Here is an 11,558-nt window from a genome sequence, read left to right as displayed (position 1 = left end):
CAACAATGATGACATTTGGATGTACACTTGATGTTGTGTATTGGAAAGAAGTGTGCTGTGAACTGCACTGAATGCATCCTCGGTTATACAGGGTATCATCCCGCCACCCTATTGTGATTAACACCCTGGACCCAGTCACTGCAACAGCTTTAATTCCAGGCCAAATCATGTGATGCTAAACATAACTGTACAAACAAAATATCTGGTGTTCCCTGCCGTGATATAGCTGGAATATTGCTGCCACCGGTCCTGTCACTACAGGGACCAGCTTCTACAGCTGCCACAGCTCCTGTCACTGCAGGGACCAGCTTCTACAGCTGCCACAGCTCCTGTCACTACAGGGACCAGCTGCCACAGCTCCTGTCACTGCAGGGACCAGCTGCCACAGCTCCTGTCACTACAGGGACCAGCTGCCACAGCTCCTATCACTACAGGGACCAGCTGCCACAGCTCCTGTCACTGCAGGGACCAGCTGCACAACTCCTGTCACTACAGCGACAAGCTGCCACAGCTTCTGTTACTACAGAGACCAACTGCCACAGCTCCTGTCACTGCAGGGACCAGCTGCACAGCTCCTGTCACTGCAGGGACCAGCTGCCACAGTTCCTGTCACTGCAGCAACAAGCTGCCACAGCTCCTGTCACTGCAGGGACCAGCTTCTACAGCTGCCACAGTTCCTGTCACTGCAGCAACAAGCTGCCACAGCTCCTGTCACTACAGGGACCAACTGCCACAGCTCCTGTCACTACAGGGACCAGCTGCACAGCTCCTGTCACTACAGGGACCAGCTTCTACAGCTGCCACAGCTCCTGTCACTGCAGGGACCAACTGCCACAGCTCCTGTCACTGCAGCGACCAGCTGCCACAGCTCCTGTCACTGGAGAGACCAATTTATTGGAGAAAACCCTTTTTTCTGCAGAGCAGTATTAGTTGCAGAAAAACACTTACAACCTGTGAACCGTGTGAAACTCAGTGGGGAGGGGTGGGCATTTTTAATGATTGTGTGCTTTTTATTATTGATAAGTTTGTCCTTCTTCTGTGCAAAGTTTCCCCAGAGGATGAAAACGACAAACGGGCACTGGTCACTGATGATCTTGATGACCTGGTCAGTCAGCTTCTGCCAGCCGTAGCCCTTGTGGGAGTTGGGAGTGTGTGCCCTGCAAAGAGAAGAGGTTATGTCACAAACAGAAGTAGCCAAGCTAGTTAAACAGGACCTCAATCCCCAAACAACAGAAATCGGTGGATGATCATGTAATACACACTGGTAACCTGTGAAGATCCAGGGTAGAATAGGTCTTCAGCAACCACAATCTCATTAAAATCAGATCATAGTTCTCACTACCGCTAAACAGAGATCTGAGGACATCCCATTACGGGTCACGTTAGACTGACCTGGCGCGAACTTTGACCGACCAATGGAATGACCAATCAGAAGGCAGCTTTCTCGTCCTTTTACGGCACTAAGTTCAAATTGGCGACTACATTTCGAAACATATTTTGACAAATATCTCGATTACAAATTTGAAACCTGACCAAAAGAACATTCTGGAATGGCTAATAGATGGGCTAGATTGTATGGATTCAGTTGTTAAGCCCGTAACTATCGTTCGGAATAAAGTTTTCGAGGTTGCATGATTAGAAATCACATTCCGACTGTCACTTTCATAATCTGGTAAGCAACGCTCTCATTGGTCAGATGTCGTTCTGATGTGACCCCTAATAGGATGTCTTCAGATATTTGTTTAGCGGTAGCGAGAACTAAGGTCTGATTTAAATGAGATTCTCAGCAACCAATGCTTGCCCTTAGGGCTGAGGCAAGTCCAAATTTACTACCCGGGTACAAACACCCCTATTACCCGACCCTACCTGGTTACCCACTGTAGTGAGTCAATTGAGTGAGTCAGTATGGTTTTACGCCGCTTTTAGCAATATTCCAGCAATATCACGGCGGGGGACACCAGAAATGGGCTTCACGCATTGTACCCATGTCGGGAATCGAACCGGGTCTTCGGCGTGACGAGCGAACGCTTTAACCACTAGGCTACCCGACCGCCCCTTACCCACTGTAGGTCTCAAGAGACACAAAATGTCTGATTGGAAATATTTTTACCACAGCACTTGCAAAACGTATTCAGATACATGTATTAAACGATCTGGTCATGCATACCCTGAAGTTGACAAAAGTAATATCTCTATTCAACCATATGAACTGTCAGAAGGAATGGGTGCCTCGTCAGAAAGAAATGCGAACATGAGTGACTTGTAGTGTAACCATAGAGTTCTAGATAACTTTTGTCATTAAACAATGTACCACGTGACTAACCATGGGTCCGGGTAGTCCTACTCAGTACCCACCCAACCCGGGTACCCAAGTTACACACCCAAGCCCTACTTGCCGTAAATAGCAAATATGCTTGTCATAAGAGGCAACTTACGGGATCGGGTGGTAAGACTTGTTTGATGCATGTCATCATATCCAAATAGAGACAGCAAAGTCAATTGGTCTTAAACAGTTCAGTTGTAGTAGACAGTGATGAAGAGATGCAGTTGCGACCCGTGAAGATCCGGTGTAGAATAGGACTTCAGCAACCCATGCTTGTAGTAACAGGCGACTATGCTTGTCGTAAGAGACAACCAACGGGATCAGGTGGTAAGGCTCGCTGACTTGTTTGATGCATGTCATCATATCCCAGTTGCGTGGATCAATGCTCATGATGTCAATCACTGGATTGTCTGGTCCAGATTCGATTATTTACAGACCGCCGTCATATAGCTGGAATATTGCTGAGTACGGCGTTAGACAACGAACAAGCAAACAAACTACTATGACATTAGTATTGCAAAGTGGTGTAACTTTCACGATAGTAGTACAATTGCAATAGTAAAACACAGTGCACAGCACTGTAGCTCACCCGAATAAATCGTAAAACATGTCAACGAACACTGCCCACTTGCGACCAAATAAGGGTTGCAGGGAGTGCTCATTCCACCCCATTTTTTCCACCCTCACCCCATCTGACATATTTAATGTGCTCTCGACGACATGCAACAGCAAAAGCTTGCATGATCTTTCAGGCCTGGTAAGCTACAAAGCTGACTGTAGTCACCCCATTACATAACTCAAACCTTATGAGACAAAACTTACTCGACTGTGAGCGTAGCATTGAGAAGAAACACCCCTTGTCTTGCCCACTTCACCAGACTTCCACTCCCGGGGGTCTTGAAGCCTGGGATATCTGTTGTCAACTCCTTGTAGATGTTCTTCAGAGACGGAGGAACAGCCAGTCCATCAGGCACCGAGAACGCCAACCCTTCTGCCTGAAACGAACACCACCTTGGTTTCAAAGGGCACAAAAACTTCAACATTTGCACCAGATCCCTGTTTGCTACACAGTTACCTCCCTTAGACTACTGATTTACGTATTGTAAAGTGTTGGCGTATTATCTATCAGCGCCAAATATATGTTGGCTTCCCTTATTAAGTTTCCACCTTTTGTTATCTTATTACTTTTGTTGTTCTAACATGTTTTGTTTGTTTGTTGTTTAACGCCGCACTCAGCAATATTCCTAACATGACGGTGGTCTGTAAATAATTGAGTCTGGAACAGACAATCCAGTGATTGACCCCATGAGCATCAATCCACGCAATTAGGATCAATGACATGCATCAACCAAGTCAGCGAATCTGACCACTTGATCCCGTTAGTCGCCTTTTACGGCAAGCATGGTTTGCTGAAGACCTATTCTACCCCGAATCTTCATGGGTCTGTTCTAACATGTACACATGTATGCTCTCTGCCTCATATCATTCATTCACTTGATGAAGGAGTAAGGGTATACTCCAAAACGTTGTGTTCCTCATAATAAAGAAGCTGACATTCATAACTTCTCCTCCTTACTGATGCAGTCTCATTACATGGAGGTATTTAACCCAGGAGATGCTGCATCACACTGGAACTCTTTAACCATCAGGTTATCCCAACCCCCCCAATAACTCCCTGAGGGTGCACGGGTGGCCCAGTCGTCTGAGTCATCACAATTCATTTTGCAGAGTTGCGTCCCTTGGGCTCGCCAGAAACCTATGATTGTGGGTTCAAATCCCGGTTAGCCCCGATTATGTTTCTGGGTATCCCAGCACCATACACATGGTTTTCACCGAAGTTTCCTCTCACATTAAGCTGACACGCCGTGAAATGTATCAGGGCGTGGAGTCATCCTACAGATGACAATCTTACCTTGTCACCTTTCTGACAGGGTTAACCTCTTTGGTCATGTGGACAAGGCGTCCGACTTCTGTCAGAAGGTCCGTGGTTTTAATCCCATCACGAGGCTAGGAAATTTTATGGCAGCTACATTGGCACCCAATGTGGGACTGAGCATGTTCATATTAAATTTGAGCAAAATAAGTCTCAGTACCCTGATATGCAGTCCGGGATGTGCCTTCTGTTGACGGGGTAGTATATAGCAGGGTGTGGAGTCATCCCACAGATGACATCCTAACCTTGTCAGCTTGCTGGCGGGGTTAACCTGGCGGGGTTGTCACGTGGACAAGGCGTCTCTGATCAGAAGGTCAATGGTTTAAAACCCATCATAGGACTCAGAAATTTAATGGCCGCTACAACTGGAATACTGTTAAAAGTGGCGTTAAACCCACAATCACTCCCTGAGTTTCTCACCTGCCCATCATCGTGGTAAGGATCTTGTCCAAGAATCACGACCCTCACCTGCCAAAAATAACACACACAGCATTTAGTAGTGTTACAGGAAATCAGTGAAATGTGCCATTCCTCAAAGTACTTTATATTTCACAAAGAATCAACTGTTCAAGCATATCATTAAATCAGAAACTCTAGCATATATTTCTTTAACAATCTTAAAACAAACCATACAATAAATAAGTCATGTCCTGGTGTGGACAGAGTTATTATACATTTTGTACAATGCTGTGGCTCCTGCAAGTCCAGATTTTTATAGTTTCAGGAAATGAAGATATTTTCTGGGCCCATAATATATATATATATAAGATGGCTACGAGATAAACATGTTCTCTCAACTTAATGAAGTCGTAAATTAGGCGATGATATTACAAATTATCATATCTCTCCCACTTTTGGAAGCGATCGTTTTGCAATTGTGTTTATCTGCACTGCCTAGCTACATCCACAACGTGAAGATCCGGGATTGACTAGGTCTTCAGCTACCCATGCTTGCCTTAAACGGTAACTATGCTTGTTGTAAGAGGCGACTAATGGGATCAGGTGGTCAGGCTCACTGACTTGGTTGATGCATGTCATCAATCCCAATTGTGTGGATCGATGCTCATGATGTCAACCACTGGTTTGTCTGGTCCAGACTTGATTATTTACAGGCCGCCGTCATATTGCTGGAGTATTGCTGAATGCGGTGTTAAACAAAAAACAAACTTTCATGAAACAATTACCTGGTCAATCGGGGTCAGGTTAAAAGCATTAAAAATCTTTTCTTTTGGAGGAAAGATTTGCTTAGTTCCTGAATAGTCTTGCTCCAGTTTATCCTGGAGATCTTCAAAATATTTCTCTGTGAACACTCCCTTTAAAGCTTTTGCCCAGGTCTTTTCCGTTATCAGGGCTTTCAGGTCAAACGTCGACGACTTGCTTGCTTTAACAGGGGCTGTAAAAACACAATCAAATGAGAAAAACATTATCAGGGACTGACAATAATAAAATTTCACATGTATGTACCCTTATGTATAACATTCTAATCGATGCTCCAATTTTTCAATATTTTCATGTTATTACAGTGGTAAACTTAAGAAGTAGTTTCCTGTAAATTCTTGAATATAGCCTGCCTTGAATAAGGTATATTCTTTTTAAATACAATCTCCCTTTCTAAACTCTCAAGTTTGGCAGGTATTGAGTGAGTGGACATAGCTCTTAACGTCGCATCAACAATCTTGTCGCTATTCACGGTAATAATAATAATAATAACTACAGATTTATATAGCGCTGGTATCCAGTTCGAAGAACTGCTCAAAAGCGCTTCATTTGAGTCTACAAAAAAAAGACACATTACGTAGCTAGGAAAACACAAAGCCTCAATACTCCAAGAAAGATTTGGTGAAAAGATAGGTTTTGAGTCTTGATCGGAACAAAGTAGGACTGTCAATGTTCCTGATATCCAATGGCAGCCTATTCCATAGCTCAGGGGCAACTTTGGTTCTTACAGATCTTTGGACCCAATGTCAAGCACTTTTCAAGGAAGAACATTTGTGTTCAAGGACCAATTCTGTCCATCAACATTAGCACACAAGCAGGTTATGTTCAGCACTTTAAATGTTTTAGCAATAAAATGTTAACACCAGCACAAAATAATGGACACTACTTTCTATCCTGCCTCCATCCCCCCCCTCCCCCCCTCCCCCCCGAGGCAAGGGAGCTAACTAACTGTAAAGGTTCAGCATCTGCCCCAAGCTCCTCACAGCGATAGCCCGTTCGCGAAGCTCTCTATACTGTTGCTGCCACCAGTCAAAACTCCCCACAATAATATATGACCACAACCATGCTTGGAGTTGAACATGCAGCTGATTGACCGTTATGTTTACAAACAGGTGACGACTGTTGTGACGCCGAATACACTTACCCCTGCTAAATTACTTTGTTTGTTTGTCAATTTGAATTTCTATTTCATTGAAACTATCATGGAATTGATAAAGTAAGAATGTAAGGGAGAAGTTGGTTGATTTTCCGTTAGTCTGCAATCTCGAACCCATCTAATTATACAAACAACAAATTAAATTCATCTGAAAAACATGGTCAGACGTAAACCTTTTCAAAACGAACTATGATGGCTCTCCCAAACACATATACAAAAATATGAACGTGACTACATTTGGGGTTAGAGGACAAATTTCAAAATTCCTTCAATGGCCACGCCCACACCGGTAGCAGCGATTTTACCGAGAGTGTAACGAAGGTGTCGCTAACTGGGAAGGAGCATGCATCTGCCCGAGGCAAGGGAGTTAACTCACTGTTAAGTCCAGTTCCACGCTGGCCAAACTAGGCTGGAATTCTGGAATTACATTTTGGCTGGACAAACGAGTCTATGCATAGTCCAATCAAAATCGCGAAATGAAGTAGTCATCTGGTTCTTTAACAACATGGATTCGACATTCCATTCATGACTTAGTTTTGTTATCATGAAGAGCGAGGACGCTCACGACAAAGCGATAAGGGACAGGTCATGCAGCATCTGTGTCTGTGTCTGTGCCTGCTTGTACTAGTCTGGAGTGTGGTGTGTCCTTGTGACTTTCAAAATATGCATCTGTTCACAGCAGTAAAAATGGGTACCCGGTAGGATGAGATGGTAATGTGAGTGTTAACCTTCTAGCACCTGACAAGGCAGAGTTGTATACTCCCCAGGAAGTTGAGAATCAAAATCGAGTGCACACTGTTTTTTTGACTGGAGTAATATATATAACGTTAGTGCTTTGAGCAAACACTGAGTGTAAGGAGGCTAGCGCAATACAAGTAGGCCTAAACACATCATAATTATTATTATTATCATTAAAGACTCAATGCCTACTGATAATCAGTCAAATTGCTCGAAGTCCTGTGATGGGATCTGAACCATGGACTTTCTGATTTGAGGTCAGACGCCTTTTCCACATGACCTTAGAGGTTAAACCTGTCACCAGGCTAGCTGATAAAGTAAGGATGTCATCTGTGGATTGACTCCATCCCCTGTGGCCTGTTCCACAAAGTTATCTCAGCGCTAAGGTGATTGTAACTCCCATACTTAAACACTAGCTTACGATAGTCGTAGCACTAAGATCATTTTGTGGAACGGTGCCCTGGTATTAATTATACTCCACATCAACAGAGAACGCCAGGCCCCAATTTATTTCGTTCAAATTTGATATGAACGTCCTCAGCCACACAATGTGCGCCAATGTAAGTACCATACAATTTCCAAATCCCACAATGAGATTGAAACTATTGACCACCCGATCCCGTTAGTCGCCTCTTATGACAAGCATAGTCTACCCAGTACAGATCATAGAAAGTCTATAGGTGAAATCCCTTGTCTAGAAGTGGAAAACATAACACGAGAAAAAGGACTGCTTATTATGAAAAATACGGTAGAGCGTTCTTTGTCCACATTTTCTTATATTTAGATGTGTTATTCAAATGCAACCACACATCCATTTTGATTATGAAATGAGCATAATTTAACAAATAGCATCGATACATACATAGGACTTGTCACGACTTGTTACAAACAATCTGAAACATCGACCACTCGACATTTCACTTGCAATCAATATCATGGCTGCATCGTGCAATAGTCAATACCTTTTCTATCTTCCGCACTTGTTTTGGTCTTAACACCTTTCCCTTTAGCACGCTTCTTTGCCTTCGGTTGACCTGCACCTGGACCAGATCTTTTGCGTTTGCGTGGCATCGTTCTGTCTCTGTGTGTAATGCTGGTTCTTCGACAACACAACGGCAAGTAACTTCGATTGGATTCTCGTTCAAGTTGGTGGAAGCGCGAGTAAAATCCTCGTTTAGGCAGTTCTTGTCGCTGAAATGTTATATTGCTTACTATGTAATAGATCGTATCTATTTTGCCATTGAAACAGTATTATTAGAACATCGAAACAAAGTGATGAGGATATCGAAACAATGTATTTAGAACATCGAAACATTGTGCTTAGAACATGGAAACAATGTGATTAGGATATTGAAACAATGTGGCTTGACGTGGAAGCATTGTGGTTAGGTAGCACCCATTCCCTTTTCAAACCTTTCAACGATATACGGCTTTCCATGTGCAAGTTACACTGCTGTTAACAGTATATTCCAGTTATGTCATGGATTGTGTGTGGAAAGCCCTAAGTGATGCAAGCCTCAGATGTTTACCACTTTGGTGAAGCCCACGAGCAGGGGTGTGGTACTGACAGACCTAGAAACATAATCGGTGTGATTTGTTTGTTTGTTTATTTGTTGTTTAACGCCGCACTCAACATATTCCAGCTATATGACGGTGGTCTGTAAATAATTTAGTCTGGACCAGACAATCCAGTGATTGATATCATGAGCATCGATCCACGTAATTGGGAAACGATTATAATTTTTTTTTAACCCGGATCTTCACGGGGTACCCAATTCGGTCGCTTTTTACTTCCAATAATGGGGTGCTGGGGGTACATTCTACCTCGGCATCCCACGAGGCAACTTTACAAAGTAAAAGTCAATTGGCCGATGAACCCTCTTTAAAACAACGCCGTATTGTCTCCATAGTATATTACTAATTACGTTCCAATCCCTCCAACTCCGTTTTCAATCCCCTCTTTGAAGAACTGTTTCAGAAGAAACCAAAGCTGGTTCCTACACTTGGAAATCGGCTCACATTTCATATTAATGCTGCAAATCTAGATCTGGATCATCTCTCCCTACCGACTTTTGTCTTCTCCTCCCTGGCAGTTGGTGAGGCCGGAAGTAGACATTTCCCTCACACGTTTTATAAAATCTGACACTAATCATCTAGTATATCAACAGGAATATTTACAATAAGGAAACACATACGACACACACCGTTCAATCTTTACTGATGGATCCAAGGACGGTGGCAAAGTAGCATGTGCCACTGCCGTTGGATCAAAACATTTATCATCTAGAATACCAGACAATAGCGATATTTTCACCGCTGAGGCCAATGTTATCCTTACGGCCTTGGTATACATTCAAAAACAGTCTGAATATAAACAATTTATCATCTTTTCTGATTCTCTATCTTGTCTTCAGGCACTGAAAAAAGTCGCTTCTAATCACCCCATTATTTCAAACATTTTAGAACTTTATAATGACAACTGGCCAATAGGACATCGTCTTTTGTTGATTGCCCAGTCATGTGGGCATAAAAGGCAACACAATGGCTGATGCCGCAGCTAAAGCAGCACTCAACAAATTAGTGACACCACTTCTAATTCCATACAGTGATTATAAACATGTGATCAGATGTTACATCCGAGATCTTATGCAAAAGAAGTGGGACACCCAAGTAGGTATCAATAAATTACATCAAATTAAGCCAACTCTCGGTTACACCTACTTGGGATGTCGTATTGGCCATTCAAGATATACAAATGAATATTTATTAAAAGGTGAGGATCATCCGTTTTGTATCCCTTGTGATGAAAGAATCACAGTCAAGCACGTACTGCTTGACTGTATTGATTTTGCCATTACAAGGGATGAATATTTCAAAGTTTAATCAATAAAGGATCTTTTTAATCTAAGTTCTCATTTAATAATAAGTTTTTTAAAAGAAGTATAATTAATTGATAAATTTTGATGTACATGGTTATTTTTTACGAAATGGTAGTGTATAATTATTAACCTAGATTGTTTGGTTAGATTGATGTGCCCTCGAAGGGGGTTGAAGTAGCGTAAAATTATTGTCCTCTTGAGAGGGTATCATAAGACCAAATCATTCAGTTTGTTATTCGTAATTTTTAATCGCAGAATATTTGTAAATTTTAATTAGTTGCTAAAATTGACAATCACCAGCAACTGAAGCGATGGTGTAAATCCCACTGGGGTACCATGTAGGTAGCAGAAGTACCGTAAGTCCCCATGGTACCTAGTATGGTGGCCTAACTTTGGTTGTTGGCGATCTATAGCCCGTTTTTATAATGTAATGTCGAATCATAGATTCTTCTTCTAATTCTTCGCAACTAGTTTTACTTCTAAACTGTGATAGTCTAGTTATTATACTTCCGTCGATAACAGGTTGTATTCGTCAAAGTTTAAATATTATGAATGTTCTCGTCACTATATGGCAGAAATATTGCCGATGTGACGTACAATTTTAACTCACTCACTCACCAAACATATTATATTACTACATAAACATATTTTTCATCTCGTTCATTTAACCACTGACACCTCGCTTGTTTCCTTGAAATATTCATTTATCTTGACAAAATATATACAAAACTGAAAACGAAACGAAACACTGGCAGGTTGATATACTATAAATTAAGGAAATTGGTATACACTTAAACCGTCAAGTTAACAAAAGCCCGACAAACCCTTTACATATTCATAAGAAAGCTATGCCAAGAGCAAAGTCGATAGTACGATTCCGACTACATCATGGGCGTGTTTTTATGAACCACAGTCACATAGTGATGATGTCAGGTGTTCGCGAAAAGGTGAGACCTGGCGACCTCGAAACATAAATATATGTGCTTTGTAGTTGTTGTTGTTGTTGTTGTTGTTTACGCCTCACTCCAGCAAGACTCCGGGGGTCGTTCATAATCGAGTTTGTACCAGACAATCCAGTTATTGACATTATGAGCATCGCAAGTTAACCTAGAGTCTTTAAGCCGCCCTAAACACTGATGACAGATCGAACGTGGAAGAGACACTCTGTAGTGCAATATGCCGGGGACCTATATTCTTACCCGGAATTGCTTCCGGATGTGTACATGTGCTACATATGTTTTCCATAACTTGCTTCAAATACCAAAGTGGCGGTGTTAGTGGTATTTGTTGTGGTCGCGGTAGTAAATGATG

General features: G+C 42.3%; 1 protein-coding gene across 1 annotated transcript; it reads right to left on the bottom strand.

Annotated features, from left to right (window-relative positions):
* Window positions 1-800: 800 nt before the first annotated feature.
* On the bottom strand, window positions 801-8,471 carry LOC139464399 (uracil-DNA glycosylase-like). The gene is made up of 5 exons (XM_071245928.1): window positions 8,331-8,471; window positions 5,441-5,649; window positions 4,677-4,724; window positions 3,146-3,318; window positions 801-1,157 (listed from the first exon to the last, which is right to left on the bottom strand). Exons 1-5 carry the CDS (start codon window positions 8,437-8,439, stop codon window positions 875-877), a joined length of 822 nt encoding a protein of 273 aa, XP_071102029.1. The 5' UTR covers window positions 8,440-8,471; the 3' UTR covers window positions 801-874.
* Window positions 8,472-11,558: the final 3,087 nt, after the last annotated feature.

Source organism: Haliotis cracherodii, unplaced genomic scaffold (assembly GCF_022045235.1).
Source record: "Haliotis cracherodii isolate W230 unplaced genomic scaffold, xgHalCrac1.p SCAF_17, whole genome shotgun sequence".
NCBI lineage: Eukaryota > Metazoa > Mollusca > Gastropoda > Lepetellida > Haliotidae > Haliotis > Haliotis cracherodii.
This window is presented reverse-complemented; position numbering and strand designations above follow the sequence as displayed.